At 45.6% G+C, this 13,340-nt stretch overlaps 1 protein-coding gene across 6 annotated transcripts in view; it reads left to right on the top strand.

Annotated features, from left to right (window-relative positions):
- The first annotated feature begins 4,081 nt into the window (after positions 1-4,081).
- The window catches only part of Mnd1 (meiotic nuclear divisions 1), a 50,373-nt gene continuing 41,114 nt past the window's right edge, over positions 4,082-13,340 (top strand). For all 6 annotated transcript variants that reach the window (XM_026785872.1, XM_026785900.1, XM_026785844.1 and 3 more), the window contains exons 1-2: positions 4,082-4,202; positions 11,164-11,229. In XM_026785872.1, the coding sequence (XP_026641673.1) occupies positions 4,200-4,202; positions 11,164-11,229 (69 nt within the window). In that variant the 5' untranslated portion in view covers positions 4,082-4,199. The remainder of the gene's footprint in view (positions 4,203-11,163; positions 11,230-13,340) is intronic.

The following is a 13,340-nucleotide window of genomic DNA, read 5'->3' as shown; positions in this document are numbered from 1 at the left end:
GAGACAGGGTTTCTCTGTGCAATAGTCCTGGCTGTCCTGGAACTTGTCTTGTAGACCAAATTGGCCTCGAACTCACTGAGATCCTCCTGTTCTGCCTCCCAAGTGCTGGGATCAAAAGCATGGGATCAACCACCGCTACCCTGCTGAGGTTTTTTGTTTGCTTTGCTTTGTTTTGTTTTCTTAACACATGAATAATGGTACAAACTGGAATGAAAAAATCATTTAATTTATATCTTGTCTGCCATCAGCTACTAAAACCCCTGCTATGGGCACTGCAGGAAACGCTACGTTCTACACTTGGGTATGTGTGCGCAGTTACTGTATTTCTTCGTGGTAAGCATATTTTGGGGCGGGGGGAAAGTGCTGCTGCTAAGGTACAAATAGACAAAACCTAAATGAAATCTTGTCTCATTTGATGAGAATGGTTCCTGGTAAACTTAAGAAGGATTTTTTTTATAAGTAAGTGGCTCTTTTGGTTCTAGGCTACTGTGATTGTTTATCTTTGTCCACTGTATAGAACGGGTCACTCATGATACGTAGCACTGAGAAAGTAAGCATTCGAATTTCCCTTGGGCACTAAGGGCAAAATACCTTCAGTTAGGTTTTATAAGTTAATGACAGTGTGTCTTCTCTCGTAAACCTCCCCTGCTGGACACGGGGCGGTAGGAAGTCACCTGACCAACCAGAAACACACTAACTAGGAAGCCTTTCTGACTGTTGGCCATTTTCTTAATGATGTGTAAGGTTTTGGTGACACTTTAGTCTCCATGACTAAACAAGCCCCTGAGTTTCCTGCACTTGACAAAACTGGAGGCAATAAGTATGCCTGGTCCATGCAGCTGCTGGAACCTGCTCCCACTCATACAGGGTATGTACGTCCTCACAGGGAATGAACTGGACGAGCAGTACGCCACCAGGGTTAGCAGAATTGCTTTGGTAATACCTACAGAGGAAACGAGAGAGCAGATCAGCACCGGGCTATCTGTAGATCACGTCAAACGGGAAAAGTCTCTGTGTGCGTCTGGACTCCACAGCGTTCTCTCTGCTCACCAGCTTCTGACGAGGGAAGAGGGACTCTCCAAGTAGGATAAAATTGAAGCTTTCTGATGCAAACCTTAGCTAATCTCCCTTACAATCGAAAAGTCCTAATACTGTTACTTTCTGTAAGCGTTGCAGGGTCTTAAAATTTACAGTTATTTTAATATTTTTGATAACTAGGAATCTAGCATTGCCATAAAGGAAACTAAGTGCCCATTAAAAATTTGTCTGGTATAAACAGATGCTCTTTTGGTTTTGCTTTAAAGGACAGTGAGCGACCCATCGCGGCACTAGTCTTCAAAACGCTTTCCAGTGTTGAACTGTGTGGTAGCTGATCGCGTGGTCTGTCTGTGGAGAGTGTATGGCTGCTACTTATCGGTACCCTAGAAGAGATTAACAATCAGCTATGTCGTTCCAATGAATGTACAGCACTTCTATTAACGTTTGAAAGCAACACGGCCTTAACCTTTACGACCTGGGGTATTGTGTCAGCGACCAAGTGTGCCCTCCCGACATTATCATTCCCAACTGCGCAGCCTTCCCATGAGCCCGCCCATGGGTATGGAGGTTGTTTGTTTCCTTTTCGTTCCTATGAAGGTTTTGTACATTCCGCCTTTACAGATCTGTCTCATACATTCTGTGTATAGAACACTGGTCTTTGTCATCAATTATTGCTATAACCTCCTCATATGTTCTTTTCATGGATCGAAATGCTGACTGCCTATTTACACGGAAGAATGGACGCTGTGCATCAGTGTGTTTGGATGTTCGTAGCTACATACGTACCACAGTATTTTGGATGCTTTAGTCTAATAAAACTTTAAATTAATTCTGTCTTGAAACATAGGAGAAACAAGGTTTCGTGTGTATATCGTTACCATGCACAGAAATCTCAAATCATTATAATAAAGCTTGTTTTCTCCATTTTCAGACTGAATATTCATTTAACAGATTGCTCCCTGTGTGGAGGGGAATGGGGGCTGTTCTGTACCCTGTAGGAGACTGCAACACCTTGACTAAACTGTTGGGATGGAGATAAAGGAAAAAAGCTGACTGCTGTTTTTGTTGGCTGTGTTGCCGACTACGTGGTAGTATCTGGGATGTGGGTACGAAATTGGAGCTGGGGAAATCCTGACCCAGTGGACAGTGTGTTTACTTAAATGTCTGTCTTTATAATCTTCAAAGGGTTTTAAGATGAGACGGCCTTTTCCTGGTCATGGCAGATACTACTATGGGTCACTGAATCAAGAAGGACCTCACTACAAGTATTATTTCTTGGAACCAAGAATTTATTTACACAGAGTTCATCATAGTAAACGTCTCTGTATTCTATCAAGCTCCTGGATATATACGTCTAACCACAGAACTAGAATACACAGAGCAGTCCTCGCGGAGGCCAGTGTCCGGGAGCTTGATAGTGTGTGCACGCCTAATCTTCTCAAAGAAGCTGTTTGCCACAGTCCTTGAATTTAAGAAAACACTTCTCAAACAATGCCTCTGTGTGCAAGATCCAAGTTGTCATATTCAATGTTTTCTATTTCAGCAGATTGGAACTCAGAAAGAGGTGGCCAAAGTTAGCCTTAAAAGGAGAGAGAAAGCAACAGAAATTAGAATAAGGGCCTACACTGACGTCCCTGGCTGCTGATTACATAATAATATTATTTTATTAATCTCCACCTCTGTTCTTCACTTTTTTATTATTGTTCTTTTGGTTATTTTGAGGCAAGGTCTTTTGATATTGCTCTGGCTAGTCTGGAATTCATGGAGATCAGGCTGGCTTCGAGCTTGCACCGGGGTTCCTGCATCCCAGCTGTGACTTTTCCTCTCCTCCAAGCAGGTACCATGGCCATTAAGGGCTCTTTGGTGTCTATCAGACTTAGAGAGAAGCACCTCCCATCATCCGGTACCTCGGTCTGTTCACTTGGACCACACCTCACACTTTCCAGAGCAGCAGGATCCAGTTAAAGCTGTGGTTTCTCCTGGCAGAAGTGAGACAGGCGTTCAGTCTTTGACCACCGTACCGTCCTTATGCCTCTCTTATGTGTAGCACGCACAGCACACTAGAGTTCCCACAGTGGAAGGGCTACAAAGATGAGCAACGGAACCTGTGCTACCCAGGAGCTCACAGTTGATGAAACAGACTTAGACTTAGTAATGTCACACATATACACTTGTAAGTGCTGTTCCACTTTTATACTCTAGCAAGCATGCTGTGACCAACAGAATACCCAGGTACTGTTCTAGTTGCTAAGGGATAGCAAAAGCCTGGGATATGGCTAGTAGATTTTTGATGATACATACTTACTCTATGCCAGTTCTCCTTTGTAGGAGCTTTGGACATTTTTGTTACTCACCTTTACCCCGTCATATGAAACTACTATTTTAATGAAACCCAGAGAGACAGATTCACCAGTAGTTGCTACGAATAATTTAGAAAGCTTCCATTTACTCTCTGCTAAAGTTCTTACAACCAGTAATACTTACTGGTTAGAACCAGAATACTTAGGATTCACTAACAGTACAGAACACCCGAATCACTTCATATAAGATTTCCTTCTAAGGCTAGGAGCGGTGGCACACGCCTTTCATTCGAAGTCAGTTTGGTCTACAAAGTAAGTTCCAGGGCAGCCAGGATTACACAGAGAAACCCTGTCTCGAAAAGTAATAAAAATAAAAAAAAAAAAAAGGAATTTCTTTTATAAACGTACTCATTTCCTGCAGACAAATCCCCATTTTTTTAGCTCCAAAACCACACTTAAAAGCGAAGACTCAAAGTTGCCTTTCACACAGAAAAACAAAAGCCACATTGAACACTTACGTAGCAAACAACTCTGCAACCCCTGAGGCAGGGGAAGAGCACCCCAGCCCCGGACTTTTCTCTTCCACGTTCATGCTCCCCAACCCTGCAGGTCCTTTTGGTCTCAGAGCTCCAGCCCATCCCAGGCCCCGCTCCCCACGGCCCTGCGCGTCATCCCAGGCCCCGCCCCCCCCACGGCCCTGCGCGTCATCCCAGGCCCCGCCCCGGCCCGGTTCCTCCCTCGGGTCCCCCAGCTCTCGAGGGCCGCTAGGGGTCGTCGCGACTGCCCCGGTTCTTCCTCCGCCCTCCCCACCCCACGCGGCTGTCGGCGCCAGAGTCAAACGGGGAGGCCGCGGTTTGCACCATGGTAAGAGCGAGCCCCACGCACGCACCTCCGGGCTTCGGGGCGGCGGCCGGCGGCGTGGTGGGAGCCTGGCCAGGCCCCTCTCCTCCTGCTGCGCCCGAGCTCGGGCGGCGACCCGCGCCGCGCTCGGTCTGAACCGGAGCGTTCCTGAACCGAAGCCCGGCGAGCGGGGCCGGCCCGCGGTGCCTGTCCGAGAGCCCCACGCCGCCCGTGGGGCTGGGGCTGAGTTGACGCTGAGGTTTTCAAGGCCCTTTGGTTCGGCTGGGATTAGAACCCGGGGCCTCGTGCAGGCCGGGCACGGCGCTCCCCTTCATCGACAGCGGCGGCCCGCGCAGCCCCCTTCCCCCCCATATCTTTCCGAACTTAATGACTTTCTGTCCATTGGATCATTTTCATCCACCTTCAAAGTTTCGCGCCATTCTTTCCTCTTCTGGCGACAGAGTATCAATGTGTCGTTAAAGTGACCCGAGATTTTAATATCTTAATTTAGTTAAGAAGCCGTTACAAGGGGTCGACGAGGTTGTAGGGCATTTATTTGAAGAAACTTGCCCAGCTGTAATTATAACTGATAACGGCTTCTTTGTGGTTGAACTAACAACCGGGCCACCTGGGCATAAAATAGCTCAAAACAACCGTGTTACCAGTACTTCGTGTTATCAAGTTTCACTTTGTAGAATTAAAGCACCCGACTACAATGAACTATTTATTCGTTATTGATGTGCCGGCCAACCCACTTTATAGGGCCGTTGCCTACTGCCAAGGGATTTAATGGCTGTTAACGCTTCACATAGGTACTTGCTATTATTTTTATATATGATCAGGAAAAGAGTTCAGAGTTATTCTGGTCAAAGTTAAATTTTCGGCCTCTTTGCTAATCCTGGATTAATAGCTGTTTTGATTGGGCTTGCTTTGCAAACAATTATAAGTGTAGGCCTACAGTTTGAAATTGGAGAAAAAGCAACCTTGAGAGTGACATGTCATCTTTTTAGCTTTCAAAATGTTATCACAAATTACCAACAGGGTTGATATTAGGAAGACTCTAGGTACAAGTCTCTAAAAAGTACCTTGAAGTCCTTCATTCAGATAGGAAGTGTCATAGACCTCGGGTGGCTTTGGGTCCCCTTACTAATTGGAAGGCATCCCCGTTTTACCCACCCTCCTTCAATTTTAAGTACTGAGCCATTTTTATGTTTCTTGTGGAAGTCTCTAGTGTCAGTAGGATGCCCTTTTTACATTAGTTATTTTAAATTCGACCTCAGTGGTTTCCAGATGTGGCTAGCAGTAACTTATAAAATAGAAAGAAATAAAACAGCCTGAAAGTCATGTAAACAATTCATCTGCCTTCTTGGAATGATTTTATATTTGTTGAGTAGTAAGAGCCTTGTAAGCTGCGTTCCCCAGGACACGCCCTTAACTTCTTGTTTGCCTCTGGGAATTGCAAAGGACTTCCCAGGAACTCTTTTTAAATAACAATATTAAAAAAGGAGGTTTGCTCCCAGATTTGGCTCCTTCTTTCTCTTGATTTAGCCACACAATAAAGCCCCAGTGTAGGGAGCTGAGGGAGACTTGAATGAGGGAAGTCCTGAGTGGAAGTGTTGTTGATAAACGTGACCACACCAAAGACCCCATAGCCTCAGGCAGAGAGGATGGCAAAGTCTTCCCTGGGAGACCCAGAGCGAGATTTGCCAGCCTGTGTGGGAAATGTTCTTTATTCCCTTCTGGTGTTTATGGCCTGAGGACTGCTCGCCTGCAGAGGCTGTTCTTGGCTACCAAGATTAGCTAATCCTGCCTCCTTGTTCAGATGTGTGTATTAACCCTGTCTCCTTGTTTATCTGTATGTAATAACCCTCTGTATGCAGCCACCTGCCTCTGCTCAACTCTAATGAACACACTGGGCTTCTGGAGTGCCACAGTTTCTCCACCAAGAGCCCAGAGCACCATCCCAGCTTTCTGTTTGAGCATCCTTCTGTCTGTCTATCCTGCTTATATTTCATTCCCTTGCTGACCTGGTCAGGTCCATGTTATAGAGCCATGCAAGGGTATCACACCCTAAGGAGATTGCCACTTCTCCACACAGCCCCTGCCAGCCTTGGGAGTCTAGTGAGACGCAAGTCAAAGCAACTGAGAATATTTTTTAAAGGGGCGTGCCTAGGCTCATCATTAACATTGCAGTTCACACAGGGTAACTTGGGCTCTTGCCTTTTAAAGTCCCCAAGATGAGCGCATGTGTGGTAGTTTGATGCCCACTGGCATGGGAAGCTTACCTGGGTGTGAACTTCATCATGGCTTCAGATACTGCAAGAGAGCCCCATGGAAGGGGTCATAAAACACCCCTGGGTTCTAACTGTGCACTGTAAGTTTAACTAACAGTAGTTCTGCATAGCTTCCTGGAGCTTGTCTGCCTCACTGAGAGTGCTCTGCTTTCTCTGCTAGCAAGGTGATGGCCACCAGCTTCCTGATACTTAATACACCCTGGATTATATGTTGAGGAGTGCTGTGGGCTTCTGAGCTCGAGCACCTTGGAGGTGTAGGGTGGGTGCTTTTACTGGCTGAGTGCAGTCAGTGATGGATGCAAGTGTGTCCTGGGAACACAGGCTCAGCCTGTGAGGGCAGCCGAGGGAAGGCTTTCAGGAGAGAAGGCCCACACTAGGCTGTGGAGACCTTTTACAGTATGGCAGGAGTCGGAGGGGAGATGTTTTAGGTAGAGGGACATCTTTTTACAGGGCACAGAAACGATAGAACGCTTCCTGTAGAGAATTCTGGAAATAATTTTATTATTATTATTATTATATTTCAAATTGCACGGTGATTTATCTTGTTATGGTAAATTGGGGTGGGGTGGGGAGTTACTCAAAGCAGTAGGTTGGGGTCAGGTGATTGCGGGTCTTCTATACCCTTTGAGGTACTTGGATCCTTAGGAGGATTGGGACCATCACAAGGTTTGAACATAGGGGCTATGTAGTCAGACTTGTTTCTCCATTAGAGGATGAGGCCGTTGAGGACGGACTGCAGGAGACAGCCAGTGAAGGCTTGAGTCCTGGCAGAGGTGGGACAGGCAGGCCGTAATAGAGCAGTGGTCCTCAACTTGTGGGTCACGACTCCTTTGGGGGTCAAATGGCCTTTCTCAGGGGTCGCCTAAGGCTATTGGAAAACAGATTTTTACGTTACGATTCATAACAGTAGCAAAATTACAGTTATTAAGTAGGGAGGAAAATAATTTATGGTTGAGATCACTACATGAGGAACTGTATTAAAGGTCACAGATTAGGAAGGCTGAGAACCACCGTGTTAGAGAATATTTAAGAGCCAGTGTTGACAGAGCTTGGTAGTTGGTAACGAGATGAAGGCCCCTAGGATGCCTGCGGGGCCTTTGGCATAGGTAAAAAGTGTGGCTTGTTTTGGACCACTTGAGTTTGAAGTCTGTCCAGCAGGCTGGTAGATACATGAGATAGAGAGGTTCAGGAGTCTCCGGGGCCAGACCAGCATCTGTGGTCTTCTCACAAGTGTTAATTAAAATTAAAGACGATGAGATCAAAGGAGATTTGAGGATAGGAAGGGCTCAGTGTGGTTCCCTGGGGACTGCTGTCTTCAGAGGGACAGAAGAAAAAGGAAAGTGTGAACTTGGAGGCTGCTTACTTATACCAACACGCTCATCAAGACACGCAACATAATACTGTTGCTGTGGAAACGAGTGAGTTCCTAGTTTTGCCAGAAGAAATACAGAATGGTGTCCCAAGATCCTTCTTTTGAGTGTTAGAGAATGATGCTTTCTGGTGGGGATTTTGGTTGGACAGAATCAATCTTTATCTTATTTATTATATCTTAACGAGCAGTTTGTTTTCCTGTGATCTGTTGTGTAGTAATTTCCTCCAAAGTTAAAGCTCTCTTGGAGAAACTCTTTTAAGACATTGAATGTGGAAAGGGAGGTAGAACAGGGGGTTTTAGGGCAGGATATTCATATGGTGGTGAGGCACCAGTGTGGTCTAAGGCAGTGGTTCTCAGCCTGTGGGTCACAACCCTTGGAGGATCAAACAACCCCTTCATAGGGGCTGCATATCAGATATCCTACATTCAGATATTTACATCGCAATTCATAACAGTAGCAAAATTGCAATTATGAAATAACAATCATTTTATGGTTGGGGTCACAACCATAGGAGGAACTGTGTTAAAGGGTCACAGCATTTGGAAGATTGAAAACACCCGCTCTAAGGGGAGGTGCAGCTGCTGCCACAGACATTATACAGTAAAAGAACAGCTGACAAGTCACTGGGCAGACTCAGGGGAGTAGGAGGAGCCTGATTTGCAGGGCTCGGGAACACCTGTTTTCCGGATAGTCACTGTCAATTCTGTAGAGATCTTGTGAGGTCATGGCTCTTCTCCCTTCCTTAATGGATTCATCCCGAGATACCCCAGCAGTGTATAGATCATTCGATGAGGTAACTTCTTTCTGCATGGACAACTGGATGACCTCTGCCGCGTGGTGGGGCCCTAGTGTGAAAGCGTTCACTCAGCCAAACTTCTGTTCTCCTAGTCAAATCCACATACAGCTCGAGCCCCACAGTCATCCTTACTGACAGGAAAGGAGCCCTGAGCAGGAGGCACTGAGCTGAGAGACAGTATGTCTGCTGTCTGCTCTTATTGATAAACAGGTCTGGGTGACCCTGGATTCTCTAATAACGAACTCAGAAGAATATAACCTACTGGCCTTTGCTCTACCCTGACAAGCTGTTAATATTCTGTGCTTTTCTTCACCTTTCATCTGACACAAGGTCTTAGTCTAGGAAATTAACTGTTTGTACCTTTACCCCTAAAACATACAGGAAAAAAGCTTGGGTTGCTAAACTAGCCCCAGAGAAAGAAATTCTTTCTCACCTGGGTGCCAGCAGATACAGCACCAGGATGTTTAGCCCAAGGAGCCAAATTTCATCCTAATCCTCCCAGGTGCCTTGTCAGTCTTTTATCCACCCTGTTAGCCCTAAGAAATGCATGCTTGGTGCCATTGTTCTCACCTATGGGATCGCTAACCAAGTCTCTGTGGGTGTGTAAACGGGAAACCTTGTGGGGTGGGTAGACAGTGAGGAACATTGAGGAGGGCCATAGAAAGGGGAACATCAGGAGCACTAGAGAGAGCACAGACAGAAAAAATGGGACTTGATAAAAAGACTTCTGTGAGCTAATTTGTTTACCCTCAGACCTTATTGTCAGATGTCACCTTCTCTAGCAATCCTTCTGAATCCAGAGAGGTTTAGTGGGGCTTAACCCCAACATGAACCTCAATGTGAAACAATTCTGTTGGAAAGCTCATTAAATTAAGACAGGAAATAAACAACTCACAATAGCTTCAGAAAGTCCCTGAAATCGTCTTAGGCTGGGCACTCCCATAGAATATATATTGTAGCGCAAATTGTAGTTGGTCATAATAATATAAACCAGGATTCAGATATTAGGGGGTGAAAGCTGAAAGACCAGAGAAGCAGAGCAGCAGCCACTAGTTCTTATCTCACGAAATCCTCAAACTGAATGAGTTATCCTGTCTCTACAAGTCCTCAGACACTTGTTCATGGTTACCAAGGAAACAACATGATCCTGTGCAGTTTTTGAGAAGGATGCAGAGCACTTAAATTTAGGGCCGGTGAGATGGCGCATTGGTAACAGTGCTTGTTGCTGAGCCTGACTACCTGAGTTCATCCCTGGAGCCGCATAGAGGAAGGAGAAGACTAACTTCACTGTCTTCTGACCTGTATACATGGTCCTTAGCACCCCACCCCCAAATAAACAACAAATAAACCCCAGTGTTTCTCACGTTGTTTTTATTTTTCTTGCAATTTTTTGCATTAAAGAAATTTGGCTCCTCTTTTTGTTTAATTTGAATGTAAGTTAGTATGTACTGTGTATAATATACATAAGAATTATGTATTTCTGTTACATACTGATCATCTTGTTTTCAAATCTGATAGGTTTATAGGTATTACAGGCTTCCGTTCTCTATATGGATAGGGTTTTCTTACAGCCTGCACACGGCTGCCACTGGTCATTTTCTTTCAGTTAAAATACTGAAAAAATGTATGTGTATGGGTGTTCTGCCTGTATGTATGTCTGTACATCATGTGTGTGCCTAGGGCCCAGGGAGGCCGGAAGAGGGGGACAGATGTCCTGGGGCTGCTGGGGATTGGACCATGTCCTCTGGTTTGTAACCACCGCGCTCTCGCTAGCCCCTGTTGCTGCCATCCCATACTCCAGCTCAGCTCTGATCCTGTCACCCCTCTACGCCGCGTGCCACTGTCTTCCCAGCTAGCTAGCCTCTATGCCAAACGACTTTTGAATTGTCTCGTCCTTTCCTCCCTCCTGGCAGTCCATGCAGTAAGTGTGTCGGTGCTTGACTTAGTGTCCCTGACTCTGCCTGCACCTGGGGTCTGCACAATGCCTGCCCCACTTCCCAGCTTGACCAGACCTCCAGGTGGGACTAATCAGTTCCTTCCCCGGTATTTATGTAGCAATCTGTGTGTGTAGCTGTTAATTGATTATAAGGAGCTGTCTGTTTCTTTTGAAAGTTGATACAGTGGCTTCTCATTGGTTCATTTTGTAAATGCTAAATTTCTACAGAGGGTACAGTGACACATACTTTTAAATCCCAGCACTGGGAGGCAGAGCAGGTGGCTCGCTGAGTTCAAGGCCAGCCCCCGCTACTTGAGGACAGCCAGGGCTACACAGAGAAACCCTGTCTCAAAAAAAAACACAAAATAAAACAAAGTAGAATTCCCACAAAATGTTGTTTCTGTCGCTGCATGTGTAGGGAAGAGCAGCCCCTATTTACAGGGCTGCTGGGAGCCTATAGGCCAGGCTTTGAAAGTGACGAGCCTGTGGACGGTAGACAAAATCACATAACAACATTTAATGCCAAGTTGTTGTAAAATGCTGTTTTGAAACCATGACTTTTGTTGATTTGTGCTTTATGCTTCAGTCAAAGAAGAAAGGACTGAGTGCGGAAGAGAAAAGGACCCGAATGATGGAGATATTTTTTGAGACGGTAAGTCATCCCCAAATGTTGTTAGTGTTTTGTATACTGTTTACGGTAAATGTATGTTTACAGTATGCTGTAGATTTTTCTGTGATGTAATTCAATGTCTCACTTTGTTAGACACCCATACTGCCATGGTTCTTAAGGGGCAGATAAAATTTTCCAATGTTTTTGGCTCTTCTGCGCTGTGGATCCTAAACGCCCTGTGGACTGATAGTGGAGTTCTCTTTCTGAGTTATGTATTTGATTATGACCTCCTTTCCTGAAGTAGTCGCACCAGTTGCCTGGGTGCTGCCTGGGTGCTGGCCGCCCCAGGCTTTAGTGTAGGGTTTCCGATTCAGCAGCAGACGGTCCTGGGGTAAGGTCCTGTGGTCGTCAGCTTTGCTTTGCAGATGAGAGCTCCTGAGACAGAGTGTCTGAAGAGCCTGCCAGGGTCTTAGAAAACAAGAGTGGACATTATCAGGTGTAAGCCAAGGAGGACCACGTGGTTTCATAGGGAGCTCAGACATCCTTCTGCTCTGTGTTTGCAGGCTGCCTATGGCATTATGATAATACCCAGGAGAGACCTGTGCTGGTCACTGAGAGAAAAATAAAGTTTCTGCTTTACTAAGTGACAGAGATGAAAACCAGGCTCTAGGTCTACTTTCTTAACCATGTTCCTGTTCATGGGCCTTTCTTTTGTAAAGAAACAAGTCCAAACGGGCTTTTTATCCCACAAGAAGTTCTCCCCATGCCCTTTATCCCACTGGCTGTTCTCATCCTGTGCATATGGGGGAAATGGTAAAATAGAATATTATGGAGGTAAAATTCATTTTCATTTGATAATGGAGAGTCTCGTACAGTTAAAATATTCTGAGGAAATTCTGGGTATATTCTTTATGTTTTTAAGCCAGCGCACGATTGTCATTGAGAAGATGAAGTTTGTTTCAGTTTTTCTCTTCGGCCGAGTTGGATAGTTTTTCCTGTGGCCTTAGAGCAAGAACAGACCTAATTTCTTCCAGGCAATGGAGACTCGAGGAAAGTAGTCAGTGGAATGATTTTACCCTTTCCGTACTGATCTTCTCAAATACCAAAGTTGGCCATTTCTGGTTTAAAATGTTCAACTTCGCCGGGCGATGGTGACGCACGCCTTTAATCCCAGCACTCGGGAGGCAGAGGCAGGCGGATCTCTGTGAGTTCGAGACCAGCCTGGTCTACAGAGCGAGTTCCAGGACAGGCTCCAAAGCCACAGAGAAACCCTGTCTCGAAAAACAAAAACAAAAACAAAACAAAAAAATGTTCAACTTCACGCTTCAGTGGCATTTGGACACTAAGGAATAACAACTTATAGACATTCAACAGAGAGTTTTCTCTGCAGAGGGGATCAGCCGTGTTGGCTGGTTCCATCCAGCTCAGGTACCCCTCTGTCCTCACACTGTGATGAGCATGCCATGCATGCTGAGTTCAGCTGTGGGCTCTGGGAGGGAGCTGCAGAGTGAGGCCATGTGCTTCGGAAACAGTGGGAGATGCTGTGTCTGTTTCCACATGGGACACCATGTGTCTGGGCTCCAGACCAATGCCAAATGTTCATAAATATTAGACGTCAGCCCTTCAGCCATTTAGAACAAGTCAATATTATGGTCCAAGGTTGAAACATCGATTCTGGAATTTGGGTTCTAATTCCATTGTTGTTAAATAAAATTCCAGCAAACTCAAATACTTCTAGCTCAGACATTCCACACCATCAGTTACAGAATTTGGCATTAGATACGGATAGTGGCCCTTCTCAAAGATGGTGTCATGGCTAAATGTTCACTATGTGGTGTTAAGTAGAAAATGCAAAATCTGGAAGAATATTGCTGTTAATGTTTTATTAATCACATGCTAATGTAGGGTTGTGTTTTATAGTCCGTTTTTTCAGTTAGTCTCTGGTGGGTGTGTTTCACCTTCTGAATTAATTAGAAAACTTTCTGGCTAAGAACTGTGTGCCATGCTGGTCACGATTCTGGCTAAGCACCGTGTGCCATGATGCTCTAATCTGGATAAACACCGTGTGCCATGATGCTCTGATCTGGCTAAGCACTGTGTGCCATGATGCTCTGATCTGGATAAGCACCGTGTACCATGATGCTCTGATCTGG

The sequence above is a fragment of the Microtus ochrogaster genome, chromosome 1, assembly GCF_000317375.1.
Source record: "Microtus ochrogaster isolate Prairie Vole_2 chromosome 1, MicOch1.0, whole genome shotgun sequence".
NCBI classification, from domain to species: domain Eukaryota; kingdom Metazoa; phylum Chordata; class Mammalia; order Rodentia; family Cricetidae; genus Microtus; species Microtus ochrogaster.
The sequence above is the reverse complement of the archived record's forward strand: the minus strand, read 5'-3'. Positions and strand labels throughout refer to the sequence as shown.